The sequence below is a fragment of the Micropterus salmoides genome, unplaced genomic scaffold, assembly GCF_014851395.1.
Source record: "Micropterus salmoides isolate LMB-PRFRI ecotype aquatic unplaced genomic scaffold, ASM1485139v1 Ms_hic_scaffold_7, whole genome shotgun sequence".
Lineage (NCBI taxonomy): Eukaryota > Metazoa > Chordata > Actinopteri > Centrarchiformes > Centrarchidae > Micropterus > Micropterus salmoides.
The window spans coordinates 6,998,510-7,019,407 of record NW_024044459.1 but is presented as its reverse complement, the minus strand read 5'-3'; the positions used below and the strand labels follow the sequence as shown (position 1 = coordinate 7,019,407).

General features: G+C 40.1%; 1 protein-coding gene across 1 annotated transcript; it reads left to right on the top strand.

Annotated features, from left to right (window-relative positions):
* Positions 1-2,800: 2,800 nt before the first annotated feature.
* On the top strand, positions 2,801-20,305 carry cds2 (CDP-diacylglycerol synthase (phosphatidate cytidylyltransferase) 2). Its single transcript, XM_038702734.1, has 13 exons — positions 2,801-3,023; positions 7,897-8,039; positions 8,669-8,765; positions 9,131-9,228; positions 9,718-9,857; positions 10,962-11,020; positions 11,682-11,764; positions 12,240-12,327; positions 12,624-12,692; positions 12,844-12,996; positions 15,050-15,169; positions 15,398-15,501; positions 16,905-20,305. Exons 1-13 carry the CDS (start codon positions 2,952-2,954, stop codon positions 17,038-17,040), a joined length of 1,362 nt encoding a protein of 453 aa, XP_038558662.1. The 5' UTR covers positions 2,801-2,951; the 3' UTR covers positions 17,041-20,305.
* Positions 20,306-20,898: the final 593 nt, after the last annotated feature.

Below are 20,898 nucleotides of genomic sequence, written 5' to 3'. Positions count from 1 at the left end.
TCACACTGCAGCAAGGATGAAGTGCCCCTCACAGATTAGCGTCAGAACCACTGCAGTCATAATCTTTGTGTGGGTGGGTAAGGGAGCGTGTGGTGGGGTATTCTTGTTGTCATGCTAATTTTTCTAAACCATTTCACCTGCGTTCTTACATTCTTGTTTTAAAAGATTTGCTGAGTCATGGTCTATTTATTTTTTTAGAAGCTTTAGATGTTTTTAAACCTCAAGCATGGATCGTGAATAAAAACACCTTCAATAACAGCATTAATTATACTGTATGATCACTCCAATATATATATTTTTGCTAATGCCAGTCGTGCAAAATTATTGTAATAAATCATTAAGACTTAAGACTTAATAATAACGTTGGTAAGGAGATGTATTGAACATCACTTGACCAAGGTCTACTACTATTAGTCTACAACTATTTAAAGATTGGTAAAACTACAGCAGATGTAAGTTAGAACAGGATAGAAGCTTAATGGAGCCTTTTAACATCACGGTTCAATAGTAACATAGGAAAAAACAGAGGTGGAAGGAGTTTGTCAAGTGAGAGGAGACAAGACATACTGGTACTGACTAATAATTTTCATAATGTCATATGCTCTGTAGTGGCTGAATGGGATCGTCAACTTGCCAGTAAAGCTAGAAACTTTAATGAAAACTATCGAAATTACAGGGCAAGTTTATTTGTATCAAGGCAGTTCAAAGTGATGTACATAAAACATGAAAATGCATGAGCAAGAAATCCGAAAGAAACACAAGACAATATAAAAAACAATTAATACAATTTACAAAAAAAAACTAAGATAGAAGTTAAAAGTAAGCTAGACAAACCTCAGGATGTTGACAGGTTCGTTTACACAGTTTTGTTATTCTGTAATCTGTCATTTTGAATGTTCTGAACATCACCTATGGTTTATTTAATCTGCTCTCCATGATGCTGAAGTAAAGATCTGGTGAGTCATGCTTCAGCTTGCACCAACTGTGTTCATTGGAGGAATATTAGTAACGTATTTAGAAGAAATGTATGCAGAAATGGCAGAAAGTTGGGCGAATCGCTACAGAAGAGGGACAGTGGTGCCTTCCATTAAAACATTTTTCAGTTAGTAAACATAACTTTAAGATTAGTCTCAGATCTTTTAGATTGTTGTCCGAGTGGTTTGCATCACCCTAATGTTCCTGAACAACCGTGTGCTCCTTCATTGGTGCTTGTTCCAGTCATCCAACCCTGTGAGAAAGTGAACACCGTACACTATAATGTCAGATCCTATTGAGCTGTTGTATTTGGGCTGCAATGCTCACCCCCTTTCTCTTCTGCTGCAACAGTGGTAGACCATTAAGTATTTATGACTGCTGGGTGCTGTCAGGCCACAGAGCTGACACACACACACACACACACACACACACACACACACACACACACACACACACACACACACACACACACACACAATTATAGTGTGCTTTTGCTGCCACTTGGTGTTGAAAGTGCAAATTACAAGTCTAAATGTGTTTGGGCCCTTGGCTTTACTGAAAAAGTTACGCCTTGACAAGTACATTTCCTGCTCCCGCTTCTTCTCTGCAGTGTGTCATCCAGCTCATCCAACCTAGCACCAACCCACCTCAACACATCTATTGAATAAACTCTAAATTGACTTGGTTCTGTCCAATCATAAACAAGAAGTGTTGGACCACCCTTTCTGTAATCTGAAATGTCCTTGTGTTTTTGTGAAATGTTGTGTTTCCAGAAATGCTGTTGTGTTTTTTGAAATCTTGTCTTATAAAATGTCGTGTTTTGTGAAATGTCATGTTTTCGTAAGTATTGTTGTCTTTTGTGAAATGTTGCGTTTGTGAAATGTCCTCATGTTTCAGAATGGTGTGGTATTTTGCTGTTGTGTTTAGTGAAATTTCATGTTTTTAGAAATATGTTTGTGTTTTCTGAATTGTTGTTGTGTTCTGACCCTAGGAGCTGCAGTCAACATATATACAGTGTGAATGAGTAAACTAAAAAAATTAGTGTAATACACTTTTTTTCTTTTTTTAAGAAAATGTGTGTATCAGGAGCAATAGTAAAATTTCAAAAGGCCTCATTTCACTAAGATTTAAAAGCTAGGTCAAAGACTAACTGGGGGCCTGAACGTCACCAGTTAGTCACTGTTATATATTGTAATGAAGAATTGGCAACACAGAATTATAATGCTGTGTTTTTTGATCATCTACAATTGTTGCACTCCAAACACATTACAAAGTATTTGTTTTGAATATAGCCCACACCTCCCATGACTTCAGAGGACTCTGCTTGCAACGTCAAGTTAGCCAGAATACAACTAAACATTAGGGGACTAAACCTTCAAAGTAAAAGCACACTGACCACTTTGAAAACGTGCACAGCCATGAGTCCGTTATTTGTGTTTCATTGTAGGCCTATTCAAGAACACATCACACCGCCAAACACATAAAATAAAAACAAAAAACAACAGAAAAACAGAGACAACGACTAAAATGACACTTTGGGACACCTGCTCCAGAGAAGAGCTGCACACGCCCATGCCAGCCCTGCTCAGGTACAGTTTCTGCTGCTCACCCAATCAAGATCAACTGGTCCAGCTGCAAGAGCACAGCTGGTACATGAACATGTAGGAAAGTAGATTGTTAGATTTAAGTGTTTTTATATCTTGTTCAAGGTTGATTTTACATACAGAGTTAGAGTCACCCGCTTATGGAGAAAAAAAAATCACTGTGTAAAATGTAATCAACGTGGAGTTTATTTTGAAAACCGGAAGCTGTCTGCAGATATTATGACTTGACGCCGATTGGGTTCTTCGAGTGAAAAGTGTTGCTGTGCAAAATCTAGCAAGAAACCTAGCAGGAGATCTACCAGTCCAAATAAGGAGTTCGTGTCTCGGAGCCACAGGACCTTCGCTGTTGTCGTTAGGCTACGATCTGCTAAGATGACAGAGCTAAGGCACCGTGGAGCCAGAGACACCGACCCAGCGTTACAAGAGCAGCCGTCAGAGGACAAGGTAACGTCAGCCCTGCCATTTGGAAGCGATGCTAACGCTAGCCAGCTAGCCATCAGACTCCTAGTGCATTATACTACTCATGTAACGTTAGCTAGTGAAAATGTCATGCCTAAATCGGTGAAATCCGGCATTTTAACATTATGTTTCCTTTAGGCACAGCCTCTTACTTAGTTGTATAACAGCGGAAACTTAAAATATCTTAAAAGCCACTGAAATGCGCCATACAAATCATCCGCCAAACCACTTAGTTTTTACACTTGATTGGCTGATGCTCTTCCTGGGTGTGCTTTCGTCGTGAAAACAAGCAAAGCAAAATTTTATCCATATTGTCAATGCTTTCTTTATCAGGTATACGCCGACGTACAGAACGGCTCCCCTTATATTGTAAAAAGCCTTAAGTTGTATTTGAACCGGTGATTATATTTTATGCCAAGCAAAGCAACAGTGAATTGTAAAATATTTGACTGATGTGTTGCAGCTAACGTTAGCCATAACGTTATGACACGGTCTTTCATCAGGGCTGCATATGCGTTGAATTGTGAAAAGCTCCATGTCGCCTCCTCTGATAACAAGGGAAGACGATTATATTGCTGTTAACTAACTGAGGTATTTATTTTTCCAAAGGCGTTAGCTAAAGTCAACTGTTTTCTTTAGCTTGTTTACTAACGTAACGTTAACGTTACACGGCGGCTCGCTGACATCGTCCCTGCCAATGTAACAACATTAGCTTGACTTGCTGCTGCTACAACAATAACACCTGCGTTCGGCATATTATAATTCATCTCGTGTTGGATTCAGTGTAAAGGGATATTAATTCATTGTGTTGTCAACATAGATGTTAAAGTTGCTTCCCAGTGAATAGTCGGAGCCAGGGAAGGGGCGTGGCGATGGTGTGATAGATGTGGGGATCTATCTAGGACGAGAGGACATGATTAGAGAAACTGCTAAAGGCAGATGGGCATTAGCTACAGAGAAACAACAAACACACAAGGCATGTGAGGGGAATGGTGATTTACTAGTGAAGCCCACTTACAGCTATGACATTTGTTTCATTTATAATTTTTTTTGTCTTTTGGTATGTTTTAGAGCAGCCCACCAGAGACCGCTTAATGAAGTTTCTTTTTGTGGTACTAATTTGGAGTGCCTGTCAGGTTATGCAATCAGTTAATTACTTTTAATCATTATGTATAGTGCTCTTTAGGTAAGATTCTGACACATTAGTAGGTAGGTATTACAACTGTTATAAACCAGATCATACTGAACACAAATAAAAACAAATTGTTGAAATGGTGATAGAGAAACATGTAATAAATAAAATCAATTTGACACCTCTTTCACTGTCAAACTGATTTTATTTATTGCATGTTTCTCTATCACCATTTCAACAATTTGTTTTTATTTGTGTTCAGTATGATCTGGTTTATAACAGTTGTAATACCTACCTACTATTACAGAATACCCATGCACTATTCTGTTTCAGAAGTTGTGAAGTAAAGCTCAAAATGCAAACATCTGGATGCCAAGACTACATACATCTGTGACATAATAAAGCAGCTTTTACACGTAGAGTTAATACCAGTGTAAAGCAGAATGTGGCCGGCTATATTCCATGTAAAGACAACGTCCTGGTTAGTCTGACACTGACCTGTCCCCCCACCTGGTACAAATGCCAGAGCAGAACTAGGGTTTATTCAGTGTGGTGTTAGCTGGGCAAAATGCAAGTGCAGGTGTGGAGAGCATGGTAATTGAATGCCACAATAAGTGTCCTATGTGGAAATTAAGGCAAACAGTAAATTGTCATGTGCTTTTAGGTGAAGACTATAAGCGATATGTATTACTGCAGGACATAAAGCTGTTCTGGTGGGTTCTGGTGGTAGTGATCATACCAAGTAAACGGTTTGTGTGTGTGTGTGTGTGTGTGTGTGTGTGTGTGGGGGGGGGTTATTAAAAAAGGTGATTATTAAATCTGTTCTGGCCCTGCTATGACCTTTTTTTTTTATCTGGATCAGCTTTATAAGAACAACTCTAAAGATAATGACATTGCTTTATGAAGTGAGGCTGGCATTAGTTTAGGCAAGATCATTTTTACAGTGGTTTGCATAAATGGAGTGATGTTCAGTTCACGCATTTATGAATGAGCCATCAAACCACAAACATCAAAACACAGACATTTAAGATGCCTCAAAAGTCAGCTGCAACGGCGCTGACGTCCAGGTGATGTCGGGAAATCTCATTCTAAATAACCATCAGCTATTCAAAACAATTCCCCTTACATATTTGTGGCTGATGAAATCATAGCAGCTGAAAACCTGCATCACAAACCTCCTTATTTCCTTTTGTGGTTCATTTGTGAAGGCCCACTCTCTAGTGGGTTGAGCTCTCAGGAAGAGATGGCCTTAACATAAATGTGCTCACCCTTTCACACAGCTTGCAGATTTAGCTGTTTCCAATGAATTGGAGATGAACAAAACAGACGCACTCAGTGTTGACTGACGGTGGTGTAGCAGAAAGCAGGAAAGGGGAGGAGTAGCTATTTATAACTCAAGCATCCTGAGTGACGATATTGTCTCCATAGAAACCAGCTGGCGGAGGATGGATCTGTGAGTGTGTGTGTGCATGCTTCTGTATTGAGTTGGTGGGTTTGATAACTATTAAATAGCGTATGCTACTTTTGTAAGAGTGTTTCATATGATTTGAAGGGAAGTCACTGAAATTTTTCAAATCTTGGAAAATGTGCAGATCTGGTTTCTTTTAGCTGAGTTGATCCAGTTAAGGAATCAGTTTAGGTACACTGAAACAAAGGTGGACACACACTGACTGTTGCAGCTGTTAAGACATGATCCCCAACGTCAATATTAAATCTCTCTCTAAAGAGCCAGCCGAATCAGCATGGCAGAGTATTATTGCCACGGGAAAAAAGAGAACCCTTTTATAGTTTTAATGAGGTGCCTTTCACATTATAACATATTTCCCATGTGTTCACACATTTGTCAAATTATTATTATATCCATTTTTAGTGATATATTTTCTGATGTGCTGTTATAACATGTAGTTTCTTGTTAAAACGGAATACTTTGGTGTCTATGTTTAATATGTCTTTGCAACATGAAAAGGACCTTTGTAAAACTAGACATTTTTCTTGGACCATCATGCTCTAAAACTGTAGGTGTGTATTTTCATTAAATTTAAGTGTTACTACAAAGTGTACAATTTGGAAAATATATTGGAGAAGCATTTCAAAACACCTTCATGAGAAGCCTCTGAATGATAAAACATTTCAATATGATATCCATGTACGTTATGAATATCCAAATAAATAACACCAAAAGGTACTTCGGGGCATCACATAGCCTTACAGAGATAATACTGACAAAGCAATGTTAGGCTTGATCTTATCCGGCTAATGATAGTCTTAAAAAGATGTGTCTGTCCTTTCCCAAATGTCTTTACCGTTGCCACAGAAAAAAGGAGGAAACAAACCGGCTGATGATCTTAAGCGAATGCTAGCTAGCATTTTGCTAACATTAGCTAACTTAAGATGTGACAATGTCAAGTGTTGCTTTTACAGGTCCCCCATATTTTAACCATCTTCAAGATTTGTTTTTCTTTTCAACATAGACGAACTTAGCACATAGCACATCAGGAAAGGGAACCAAGCTTGCTCAACTGTTATTCGAGCACAGATCAGAAATTGGCGGGGCTTAACGAGTCGGTCGATTGCGAGGTGGTTGATTCTACATTGTCACAGTCTCATATAATGCACCTTTAACCTATTTAAGAAAGGGAAATAAAGTCCTACAAAAGTTGATAATGGCAGAAATGTTCCCACCTAGCCTTTGCGGGATGTTTGCCATCACCATTGTAAAGGCAAATGTGTGGAAAGAGACACAAAATAACATATAGTATTGTAAAGTGATAAATAACTGGCAGGGTGTGAAGGCAAAAAGCAACGCAGGTGTGTTAGTAATATAGAAAATATCCAGTGGCAGTATGTGTTTGTGTGGATAGTTAGATAGAGATTGAGTGGGCGTCATGAAACAGCAAGCCGACCATCTGCTGTGTGAACGGGAGATGAGAACTCCGAGCCTAATTTGGTCAGCGGCAGGAGAGAGGTCAGTGGGGAGTGAAAAGTGAAAGGACAAAGTGGAGAGGCAGAGATCAGTGTGTTTTGAAAAGGCATCTTAATCAGTGAACAGATTGTTCTGAGAAAACACCAAAGTGAATGGAGATGATCTGACGCACTGTTTAGCCGCCCACACGTACCCCTGCACTGGCAATACAGCTGCTGTTTGCTTAGTACTGCAGGCTGTGTCCACCCTGATATGATGCCCCTGCTGCTGTTTGTTCAGTGACATATCAATATTTGAGTACATATCAAATTTGTCAGCTGAGGCAGCTCATATTTTTTCAGAGGGGAACCGTTTTTGCACCAGTACTGATGCTGTTAAGAGGAAAAATACCTCTAACCTACATACCATATCATGTGATTTAGTTTTAATGTTTGAGTTGTCATGTGAATACTATTTACTTCCACGCTGACTGTTTACACTGAGGAACTGCATTTACACTCCTTTAGCTGCACAGGCCCTGTGTTGCTGGAAATGTGTAAATAAAGTCATATTCTTGTATAGTTTCAAATAGGAAAAAATAGAAACAATTTTGAGGCAAAATTAATTGAACTTATCAATTGAATTTATCACATGACTATCTAAATAAGAGCTATTGTTAAACTGCTGCAATCAACCCAAATATGGGATAGAACAAACTAAAATCTAAATGTTTTAAATACAAACACTGAAGATCCACTTATGATTCTGTGGTTGCACTTGTTTTCAAAATCTTCAGTGTCTTCTCCTGTGTCTCTGTCTGTCAGGGTTCAGACAGTGAGCTGAAGGTGGAAAAAGATGGTGTGTCAGACAGCGAGTCCAAGGTGGACTCGGGGGTCCCAGAGGTGCCGGTCACTTCTGATGACACCCCCGTGGTACTAAACAAGGCCTTGTCTGGACTCTCCTCAAGGTACCATCACTGTCAAAACCATATTTCTGAGTTTTGTCTGCACTAATTAAAACTTTCTTTACAGTGCACAGGCTGTTGGTGATGGCCAGCAGGAAATGTCAAAATATTTCTGGAAGTTTGACACTTTTTTTCATCTAATAAACTGCTCTGTTCTGAATTGTTCCACGAGTCACTACATTGTTGTGTAAGGAGCTGCCAGCCTAAACATGAGGCCCTTGATATCCTGGATTTCACATTGCTACACATTTGGAGGAGTCAGAAAATGAAACCTCAACGTAGTTTTCATTAACAGCAGCTATGAATCACAGAGCGGTTGAGCCTGTCTTCCTGGCAGAAACATTACTAATGTCAAACTTGGTATGTCCCTGTCTGAGACACAGTTACACTGCTGTTGAATCACTATGTAATGTGGATAATTCACAGTCACCACACATATATAATTGTTACCCTACATCAAGATGTCTTGAAGGACAAACGTGGCAGAGAAACACTGAAACCTGTTACCTGTGCTCACTGTTTTTTTTTTTTTTTTTTTTTTTTTTAAGACAAATGGTTAAATATGTTTTATTAAACTGTGTGTTTGTTCAGAACTTTGGACTGAATTGCGTGTGTGTGTGTGTTTCCTTCAGATGGAAGAACTGGTGGGTACGAGGTATCCTCACACTAGCTATGATCTCCTTCTTCTTCATCATCATCTACCTGGGCCCCATGGTGCTTATGATGATTGTGAGTACAAACAACGCTGATGGTGCTGTGAAAAAGCCCGGGACACCACTTGAGTTTGTTGCCCCACAGAAAATGTGAAAGTTTTTTTTTTTTTTTTCAGTGGAACAAAGATGCATAACAATTACACAGAATTCATGGTTTAAAATGTAACGATTGAGCCATGGTCTTGTTTATTTACATATTTATGTTAAGGTGCAGTTAATTTTCTCTGCAGCATGTTCTCATGGATTAATGGGATCCAGGCTCTCTAGTAACATGCAAGAAGTCTGCTCCTCTCATCTGGGAATTCCTTGAAAATAGGCCTGTCGGCTATTTTGTGTCACTAGGACACCAGGACGTAGGTGATACGGTTTTTCTCTGTGCAGGTCCTCTGTGTTCAGATCAAGTGCTTCCAGGAAATCATCACCATCGGTTACAGTGTGTACCACTCCTACCACCTACCCTGGTTCAGGACGTTGAGCTGGTGAGCATGCACACAAACACAACGTCACACATTTTATACAGCTGTATGTCCTCACTTGCTTCTTTCTTATTATGTTGTCTCGTGCTTTATTTGTTGCAGACTTCCTGAGGTTTGTTTTTTGACCTGTTTAAATCTTGAGTAGATTGTAGATTATTAAGCCAATCAGCAAAATCATGGCAAATCATATTGTGACTCGACACTGCTGTTTGATTTTTAAGCAATAGTTGTGTACAGTATTAGTGTGATAGATAGCAGAGCCCTGACATTCACTATGCCATGAGCCAGAAAGGATTGGATGAAAAATCGAAGCTGAATCCCTTGTACAGTGGACTAACAAAACATTTGGCCTTCTAACGAAGTGAGTCAGTGAGCGAAGATTCTTCAGATTAAATGTCTCACTGGTTTTTCTGCAGGCATACTGAATGCAGAGTCTGAGTAGCTGTGTAACTGTGAGATGTGTACATTCGCTTCACCCCCTCTTCCCCACAGGTACTTCCTGCTGTGTGTGAACTACTTCTTCTATGGTGAAACTGTGACAGATTACTTCTTCTCACTGGTGCAAAGGGAGGAGCCGCTTCGCATCCTCAGCAAATACCATCGCTTTATCTCCTTTGCCCTCTACCTCACAGGTACAAACACGGAGACTCGAGCTAGACTGAGTTCAGTTATTATGCATTTTGTTAAAACGTGTTCATTTAGGTCATTCATTATTGACTCGTGTCATGTTTGTTATACAGCGACCACATTTTGATCTTGTTCGACTGCGCTGACAGGTTTATGGGCAGAGCAGAAGTCACACATTGGTTACCACAAAACAGTAACACTCAACACTATTATCCTGCCATACAGAGGAGAAAGTGGCTGTAAATTCTGTTGTGGCCTAAAAGTGCCACAGGTATGACTAGTAGTTAGCAAATAACACATTTACATTTTATCAACTGAAACCATTAAACTTAAGGGGAACAGAGAAATAGGCAAAGGTCGTATATTTAATGAGTGAAGCTAATGTTTAGTCAAATATTAATGATATTGATGACAAAAGACAGGATTGCATCAGGATCTCTCAGGCTTGTCTAAGCACATGAAGTTGATTTATTCATTTGACTTTCAAGAAGGGAAATATAAATATATAGTATTAATATTAGGAGTCCAATCAAAATATTTCCACTTTGAAGTAATCGAAACATTTTAGAACATCAAACTTGATAACTTTACATTATTAGTTTAGATACTTTGGAGTTGGTTATTTCAGGCACACGCTTACCTGAGAAGTCCCGCTTCCTGAGCTGCAGGTTGTCACTTAGTAATTCACTGCTAATATAGCTGCCAGACAGGATGTGGACAGGAAGGAAGCAAACCCCTGCTTCTTGCCTACTAGATTCAAGGTGAAACCGAATGGCCCGGCTTTCTCACGTCATCTCCGAGAAGAGAAGCTTTGAAGATAATTTCTTCCAGTAAAAGCACTTTTGTCTGACATATTCTCAGCCTTTCTCCTCACCTCAGGATTGTGTACAGTATAAAACAAATGGCTCCAGTAATCTTGGTCACTCACTGCACATTAACTCTGGGCTTTGTCTCTGTCTGAAATAGGTCAAGCTAAATTTAGTTAGAGTTGACCAAAGATGACCGTGATTCTTTTTTAATTAATCTCCCTCTTCCTTCGGGCGCTTCATTCCTCATTGTGTGCTTATTATTATAAGATATTTCACATGACATTTGTCCGTTCGTTGCAGGTTTCTGCATGTTTGTGCTGAGTTTGGTGAAGAAGCACTACCGGCTTCAGTTCTACATGGTAAGTGCCCCCCATCCTTGCTCCTGGCCTCTAGCCCCAAGGCTACTGAGTTATTGATAGCTAGCTAAAACACAATCAAGTGTTTGTAAAAGTGGGCTAGAAATTGCCCTAATAATAAATGTCTGGCACACAGTCATTGCAACTGTGTTCAGTGTTAACCAGAAAACGAATTGTGCTGTAAAACATGCTGAAAGTGCTCTTGTGTCAGTGTAGTATATTAAATATGTATCCTGGGAGGGTATGCACATCACAGGCAGTTTTACAGCTTCACATACTCAAACATTCCCACCTATCAGTTAAGCATGCCCACAAGCTTTAGTTGTCTGTATGTGAGGAGTGTAGCTAGGTCTTGATGTCGAGGAGGAGGCACTTCCTCCACTCACATTTCCCAATCACATTGTGCATGTTATCTGGTCACATTTTAGCTGTTATTGCTACCAGGTGTTGTCCTCGCAGAACCCATCTTGGTCACTGTTCACAGTAATCTTTGGGTGGTGTATCACCAGGAAAGCACAAGTATATGTTGTTAGCATATGTCCAGTCTTTTGAGAAATGTTGTAATAAAGACTCGCACATGAATAGGAAGGTTTGATTTGCAAGCTAATTGAAACGTATCCTAGTGGAAACACACTTGGTTAATTTTGTTGTGTTGTCTGCACAGTTTGGTTGGACCCATGTGACTCTGCTGATTGTGGTGACTCAGTCTCACCTTATCATTCACAACCTGTTCGAGGGGATGATCTGGTATGTTAACAGTCCCTTATCTCCTCTGATACTGTACATTTGAACTAATTCTGCAGTAAAATGGCTCCGTAAGTAAAATCCAATTATGTTGAAATCCAACTAATCCAAAAATTATAATTTAAATGTTAAAGCTCCGTATTTGTACAACACTTTTCTAGTCTTTTCGACCAGTCAGCGCTTTTGCACTACATCACATTCACACAATGAGTCACCTAAGTGCTCAAACCGAACAGAAACATTCACACATATTCATACACGGGTGGAACAGTCACCAGGGGAAATTCGGGGTTCAGTATCTTGCCCAAGGCATACTTCGGCAACCTGCTCTACCTCCTGAGCCACAGCTGCCCCAAAGACACTGTACAATACAAGTATCTAGAAAAATTTACTCAAATTGCCTCAGCACATGTCTTGTTTCCTAAAACATATGTTCACTTAGTCTCATATGACTCTAATGTAAACTCTTTTTTTGTAGGTTCATTGTGCCAATTTCCTGTGTGATCTGCAATGACATTATGGCCTACATGTTTGGCTTCTTCTTCGGCCGCACCCCTCTCATCAAGGTTGGTTGTCTCGCCGTTATTCTTAGCTTTATAAACTATTAATACAAGCACCATTTGTCCAGACTATTTGGTCATCAAGCTCACTCATATACTTCTAGCAAATCACTACCCAATATGTGAAGATTATTCTCCTCTGCAGTTTTGGATGTCATGTCGGGGCAAGTCAGGACTGTGTAGCAATCATTGTTAGGGCCTAAGCGGTCTGGGTGACCCATGTTTTGGACACATTATATTATTGTGTGGTACATGGTAATATATTAATCTGGTATCCACACGCCTGACCGTGTCCTCTGCAGCTGTCACCTAAGAAGACATGGGAGGGATTCATCGGTGGATTGTTCTCCACCATCGTGTTTGGCATCATGGTAAGATGGGGATTTATTTCTTGTGCCTTTTTTAGATGGATAATCTTTTCTCTGACATAATTTGACTAGGAAGGTACTGGGCTCTTTTAAAAATAAGAGCCACAGGCCAGTGATGTGACTGCAGAGTAACTGAAGCTTGCTCCTCTCCCAGCTCTCCTACGTGATGGCCGGCTGGCGCTACTTTGTGTGTCCAGTGGAATTCAACAACGACTCCAACAGTTTCCAGGTGGACTGTGAGCCATCAGATCTTTTCCAGCTCCAGGACTACGCCTTGCCCAGCATCCTGGAGTCTGTCACTGGATGGGTAAGACTCACCAGCGCGCTCCCTCTCTCTCTCACTCTCTCTCACACAAACATTATCAATGGAAATCAAATTTATCAACCCATGGAGGTCTGGATTTGGAGTCACACTCAAAATCAAAGTGGAAAACCACACTACAGGCCGATCCAACTTTGATGTAATGTCCTTAAAACAAGTCAAAATGAGGCTCAGTAGTGTGTGTGGCCTCCACGTGCCTCTATGACCTCCCTACAACGCCTGGGCATGCATGCTCCTGATGAGGTGGCAAATGGTCTCCTGAGGGATCTCCCTCCCAGACCTGGACTAAAGCATCCGCCAACTCCTGGACAGTCTGTGGTGCGACATGGCGTTGGTGGATGGAGCGAGACATGATGTCCCAGATGTGCTCAATTGGATTCAGGTCTGGGGAACGGGCGGGCCAGTCCATAGCATCAATGCCTTCCTCTTGCAGGAACTGCTGACACACTCCAGCCACATGCGCACCAGCATATGGTCTCACAAGGGGTCTGAGGATCTCATCTCAGTACCTAATGGCGGTCAGGCTACCTCTGGCGAGCACAGGGAGGGCTGTGCGGCCCCCCAAAGAAACGCCACCCCACACCATTACTGACCCACCGCCAAACCGGTCATGCTGGAGGATGTTGCAGGCAGCAGAACGTTCTCCACGGCGTCTCCAGACTCTGTCACGTCTCTCACATGTGCTCAGTGTGAACCTGCTTTCATCTGTGAAGAGCACAGGGCGCCAGTGCCGAATTTGCCAATCTTGGTGTTCTCTGGCAAATGCCAAACGTCCTGCAAGGTGTTGGGCAGTAAGCACAACCCCCACCTGTGGACGTCGGGCCCTCATACCACCCTCATGGAGTCATAACATTTGTGGCCTGCTGGAGGTCATTTTGCAGGGCTCTGCCAGTGCTCCTCCTGCTCCTCCTGCTCCTCCTTGCACAAAGGCGGAGGTAGCGGTCCTGCTGCTGGGTTGTTGCCCTCCTACGGCCTCCTCCACGTCTCCTGATGTACTGGCCTATCTCCTGGTAGCGCCTCCGTGCTCTGGACACTACGCTGACTTGTCAATCAGTGTTGCTTCCTAAGTGGACGTTGCGAGGCTACCCAGCCGACCAATCACAGAGCTTACGGTCCGCGTTGACTCGACGTGTAGTTACGTTTTGGAGGAGGTGCACTTCAGGTGACGGCGTAGCCTCTGCGTAGCCCTGTAGCCTACGCCGTCGACTTGACGCAGAAGTATAAATCAGCCTAAAGTGTTCCCTTTTATTTTTTTGAGCAGTGTACATAAGAACAGTCAACCCCATACATTTCATTGAACAAGTAATTAAAGCATAAAGTTATCAAAGTGTATGCGTTTGTGTTAAAAAAAAAAAAGAAAAGAAAAAATAAAATAAATGAATACAACAGTAAGCCTGTGTGTGTGTGTGTGTGTGTGTGTGTGTGTGTGTATTTAAAAATAAAAATTATTAAAAATATTTAAATAATAAATTACACAGTAACGTGTGTGTGTGTGTATATTTATTAATAGACAAAATTTTTTAAACTAATTAATTGATTAAAAAATAATAAATTTTCAAAAAAGAAATCAGTATCAAATGTAAAAACAAAACAATTACTAAAGTCACTCTCTCACTCTCTCACTCATATATATATATATATAATCTGTTTGGCTTTACTGTGTCTTTTTGCATTACTCTACTAAATAACGACATTTCAAAAGACAGTACGATTGTCAGTATGCCAAAATGTGAGAGGGATCGAAGATATTCATGGTGTAGTGTATTTGCGCAGAATCCTTCAATACCTAACTGATATAATTCTATAAGTTCTAATAAAATATTAAAAGAAAATATAATGTAATATGTCTTGTATTATTGTATATAATTATTTTTGTCTATGCCAGGATCTAGTTGGTAGTTTCAGCTCATGCATGAACAGTTGAACATGTTAAGATATGCAAAAGAAAAAATTGTTTGTTCCACGTTCAGACGCTGATTGAATGTTGATAACAGCTGGTCTCTGTTTTTTGTCTAACACTTGCTCTTTGTCTCCACAGACCACAGTGCGTCTCTATCCGTTCCAGATCCATAGCATTGCTCTCTCCTCCTTTGCCTCCATTGTGGGACCTTTCGGTGGCTTCTTTGCCAGCGGCTTCAAGAGAGCCTTCAAGATCAAGGTAGGGATGAAGGACACCTGTACTTTCACCGTGTGTCTGCTTGTCTCTGTTAAGTCCAACTGTTGATAGTATTAGATTTGTACGGAGTATACAGTGTATTGTCCTTAATTACTTATAAAATATTCTATTCTAAGATTATATATTACATCTGTTTGTTGTGAGTCGTTTTTGCTCTCTCTGTTTTTGGAGGACCAGTGCAAGCACATGTACTTTCCTTTGTCCTTTCAGGATTTTGCCAACACTATCCCGGGTCATGGTGGCATTATGGACAGATTTGACTGCCAGTACCTCATGGCCACATTTGTTAATGTGTACATTGCTAGCTTCATCAGGTAAGAATACAAAGGGTCCTTGATTTCAGACAGGTAGACACGAATAGGTTCTCATTCCTCGCCGGCTAACATTGTTTTTGCCAGTTGAAATGACAACTGTCTGTGGCACATTTTATCAGCTGTAGCTAGATCCCAGTAGAAGGGTGTTAAATGTGAATTTGATGGCTACATACATGATGTGCTAAACCAATGCTATTAGGTAAAGCTTAAAGGTCCCAGATATTGCATGGTAGCTAGTTAGCCTTAGCATACAGTACTTCATGATTGGGTAATAAAACAATAATGATAATTATCGCAATATAATTTTCCTCAATAACAATATAATAAATGTTCAATATATCGTCAATAAATGTTTGGTTTAATTCATTTGAATCACGAAAACATTGGCACTGAATTTTTCTATTAAAATATTTATTTTGTTGTGGAAAAGGGACTGAAAGATTTATTAGTCATATTTGTTGAAAAAGATTTTATCATAATTGTTCTGAATGTTCTACCTCAGATTTGTTAAGTGATCCACTGTTTGGCATCGAGTGTTTGTCACATTCTGACAATAAAGAAGTTTAATCGCATAATTAACCATCTGGTTTCTTAAACTTGAAAGGAATAATAATTTGACCTAGGGCTGAAACAATATGGCAAAAAATGTTATCACGATTAAAACGTTTCATATCTTTCGATATCGATAATTATCACAATAAGAATCAAATCGTTATTTCTTCCGTGTTTAAAGGCTGATTTTTGCTCCTGAGTGAAAGTTGAAGAAACCTGATGTTTAGTGGTTTAAACTCTCCTTTATGTTCAACACTTGAGGCCAAACAGTGGATCACTTCACAAATCTGAGGTAGAACATTCAGAACAATTATGATAAAACCAATAAAATCACTCGCGATATCGATTGATATGAAATGTTTTTATCGTGATAAAATTTTTGGCCATATCGCCCAGCCATAATTCATGATAAGGAAAAATGTACAGTTAGATTGTTAATTTGTTTCTACATAACCCTTTTTGAATGCTCGCTAGTGAATAACGTTCTTGGACAAGTAACTGCATGGTCTGTTTTATGCGTTATTTCTGTTTCCAAACAGCATGTTTCATTTATACAAGAGAAGTGGCTTTGAGAACGAGGACTAGCTAAAAAAGTGACACTATCTTGGATAGCATGTTTGGCTGCAGTTGCTGGAGTGTAAACTTCCCCTAACTCCAGTAATTACCATGAGCAGTACATAGCCACTAACCTAGCCTAAACTCTGTCATAGTAGCAAAAAGTACACTTTTTAATCCATCCCCTACAAGTAGTTACTCTTGCTAAGGTATTTGACCTTCACTGTTTGGACAAGGGATTTAGTAAAGACCATTCTGCTGATATATATGTTTGATTATCTCCTCCCTCCTCTCAGGGGCCCCAACCCCAGCAAGGTGATCCAGCAGCTCCTGGCCCTCCGTGTCGATCAGCAGCTCCACATCTTCAATTCCCTGAAGGCTCACCTGACAGAGAAGGGCCTGCTGCCAGCGCTGGAGGAGGCCGCCGCCTAGAGCCACCCGCACCGGCTCGCCCTGAGAGGGAGACCAGAGAGGAGGGCAGCACCCGAGGGCCCCGCGTAGCCCCAAAGCTCTGGGAGACTCGTGGTGCTTTGTGTGAGCGAGAAAAACAAAATGAACAACAACAACAACAAAAAACTACAGCCATGGGTCATTCCATTTCTTCTGGGTGTGAGGGTGGAGCACGTTTGTGTCCATAATCATGTGAATCATGTTTCTGACACCAGTGTTTTCAGGTTGTGTTAGTAAATTACTGTACTGTCACACATTTCCATTATAGCCAACATGTATCTATTCACACTGTTTGACAAAATGTTGGTCAGCTGTACATTTCTACCCGTTTACAGGATATCCTCTATATACCTATTAATGTGTTATATTTTATTGAAATGTTTGTTTTGTTTTAATGCACTGCTCTCAGCCCTGTTATCACTGTATTGTAATCCAGCTGCACCCCCTCGCCAAATTTAAGTTTTAATTTTCTTTGTTGTGATTGTTTCTATTTATACATAGATGGTTTTTATATTTGGTATGTTCTACTATATCTTAATGTTGTGTCTGTTTTTTTTTAAATTCAGACTGAATTCACCTTGCCATCTGCCATGTGCATTTATGTGTGTGTGTGTGTGTGTGTGTGTGTCTTTTTCCCATGTTTTCACTGCCAGTGATCATTTCAAAGCCTCTCTTGATCAGCCAAATCACTGAAAGCATGTCCTAAGATGAGTGGTTAACTTTCCCTGAAGTGTTTTATGGGATCAGTGCATTTTCCAAATCAGAATCCAGTCTGAAAGTTGGTAATTCCCAAATTGTCTGCTGGGTATGTGCCGTAAGAGCAGTTAGCAATGCTCCATACAATTTTTTTAAAAAAAAAATTAGGAATCAAAAGATATCTCTGGAGGCCAGGGCGACAGATACCAGCACCTTTAATTGACCAATTCTGTGTTAATATTTTTTTTTATCTCTAACAAGGAGCTGTTTGTTTTGTGTTTTACACATGTTCAGTATGGTGGTGGGATTGTTGCAGTTTGGCTTCTGTTTGTGACATTGTTGGTTTGGGACAGTACAAGTGAGGCACAAATGTGGTTCTTACACTGCCAGTACCTGCTTCTGTGTGTTGGACTTTGCCGTGGTCACAGCTTTGGGGCAGAAACCGACAATATGACTATTACTGGTTAACTTTACGTGTCTGTGTATGTGTGTCAGTGTGTGTCAGTGTGTGTCAGTGTGAGTCAGTGTGAGTCAGATCGTCAGATCTCGTGCATCTGATGGTCAGGTTGGAGTTTACCAACAGAGTCTGTTACTGAATACACAGCAGTCAGTGTTCAAGAGGTTTTACAGTAGGATTCTGGGAGTTTTATGCAGCTGACAAATGTTTGTTTCATTTGGTGGTAAAATATAAAAGCTCAAGAGTCTCCAGTGTTGAGTTCATTTCTGTTTTGTTTTTTTTAAGCGTAAATGAATTAACTGAAGCTTTGTTCAGTCTGAGACAATAGAATCCTTGATTATGTCATAGTGATGTTATCAGAGTTATTTTGGATTGATCTTGGAGGCTTTAAATTGTAACAGAAAGCCTGTGTTACAAATTATGTAACGTGATTGTGTTGCATTATGGGAAATGTAGGGTAAGGCACTAGAAGGCAGGATATCTCTGACTCTGATGCATCTGTTTTGATCATTCTTTTAGTCTGTCTCCCAAATTGAGTCCCCCAAATTGATGGAGTACTATAAACTTTAAAACGACTAACACAGTCTGCTTTGTTTATTTTAAATAAGGAAGTTTGATTGGAAGTTTATTTTCCCCCATACTTTTTTGAAAATATTTTGATATTACATCTGATCCATTGCCTCCATTTAAACTCATACTGACTGATGACTAACACTGACTAATGGTATATTCAGTGTATGTAGGTCCAACTCTGGTTAGACAAAGGTTAGGCTGGAATCAGCCTATCATACTCATTAATCAACCAGGCACCCCAGTCTGTCCATTATGATCACATTCATCATTTTGTTTCTATCCAATCAGAGAATAGAATTGATTCTTGTCAGTGAAAGCCAAATGAACTCTGGACGTTGAGTGTAGGTGTTAATGTAACCCAGGCACAACTATTTCTGTACCCGGTGTTATTTGACAAATCAGCAATATGAACATTCATACAGTAGTCAGTGTAGCAGGGGTGTGGAGCTCAGAGTCTAGGTGTCTATATATGGTAATCTCATTATTCATCCCTTAAATGTCCTCTCCTCGGGGTCTCTCCTCAAAAATCTAAATATATTTTTGAGCAAATTGTTTTTTTTTGTAACCCAAAATTAGGTTTTGCTTCATTATGGTAATCAGTTTGTAAGAGATGACTTCAGTATTTTTTTCAGATGGAAGGAACCGCTGTGTAAACCAAGTATGGCTTTAGGTGTTTTGCTCCATATTTGAATGTCACCCCATTCAGTTTGATTTGTCATTTCATCTGTTTTATTTACTGTGAGCAAATCAAACCTTTTCAAAGTTACTATATTGTACATTTAAAAAGATGTTGAGTGTTCTTTAGTATTTTTGGTTAGAGGAATATTTAAGGCATTAATGCCATATAGGAGAGATTATTGAGATAGCAGGAAAGTATTTTTTCTCTGTCTGTTCTTGCTGTGGCTTTAGTGCAGTTGGGTGTTTTCTAGGCTCTTTCCCTGGTAGCTTTTGTGTGTCAACTTCTGTGTTGCAGTGCAAGTTGAATCAACGTAGATACTCGTAGCACTGTGTTACGTTGTCTCCCTTTGAGTAGACGGGAAGTTTCCGGGAAAGTAACGTGGTGACTGGTGAATCAGCATTCGTAGATATCTTGTCTTTCCTGAGCTTTATCGCCCCTGTGGTGGTTTAATGTTGGAGTTTTAGCCCTGCAGCTCTGTACTGCCATTTCTCTGTCGAGTGTTACAGACAGCCACTAGAGAGAGCTGGAGCTCCTGTGGTCTGTGGCGTGATGCTGCATCTGAGCAGAAAGGTTTGACCCTTTTGTCACTGCAGTTTGATACATTCCACTTCCCCCACAGTTAAGCCCACATGGAGGCTATTAGGGGTAAATCATACTACTACTGATTATTATTTTTGTTAGTTTGTTTCATGGCACCCCAGGAAACACCTTGGTGCCATTTTTTAATCAACACAGTGCCACTTTGCTTTTGTGAATCCTACCCAGGACCCTCTAAAAGGAATGTAGGGAGTTGTGACTGCCCCCACATACTGTAGGCTCCCCTTTGTGGACATTTCATTTATTAAGTGGATTTTCTTATAAATCTGTATGATTTCATTATGTTATTCTTAAACTGTGCAATGGTTTGTGTTGAGATGTACACTTGTCTAGAGAAAAGTTGTACTCTTTGATGCTGAAAATGTGCTTTGCCTTGGTTTAAAAAAAAAAATTAAAGGTATAAAAAAAAAACTGTGGCGTGCTCTGTGTGTGACCTTGTTTCTTCCCTTTTGGTCTTCTTCCCCATTTCGAAATAGATGTTCAGTTCATTTAACAACCAATTGTATTATTTAGCTTTGACTTTAAGATACAGCTTTGTTAACACTTAACTCTGCTGCAGCCTGAGCTGTGAACCGACTCACTGAAGGCGTCCAACCCAGAGGTGAAAACTATTTCCCTTCTGAAGACATGCATGTGGTTTTTTTATGACACTAGTGAACATTAGTCATTTGAAAACTCCCCACTATATGAAGCCCAACCAGAAACCTCTGTTGTATGAGAACAAGTATGGACATGGAAGTAAAGGCAACATGAGGAGACGCGTTTTGAAGGGCTGAAAAAGAAAAAGAAAAAAAAAAAAACAAGAAGAAGAAAGATTAACACAGGAAGTAGGAAGTGT

Coding starts and splice junctions, on each gene's coding strand:
- cds2 (XM_038702734.1), top strand. CDS start 2,952: ATGACAGAGCTAAGGCACCGTGGAGCCAGAGACACCGACCCAGCGTTA. Junction 3,024..7,896: donor AGCAGCCGTCAGAGGACAAG/GTAACGTCAGCC, acceptor TCTGTCTGTCAG/GGTTCAGACAGTGAGCTGAA. Junction 12,693..12,843: donor CCATCGTGTTTGGCATCATG/GTAAGATGGGGA, acceptor CTCCTCTCCCAG/CTCTCCTACGTGATGGCCGG.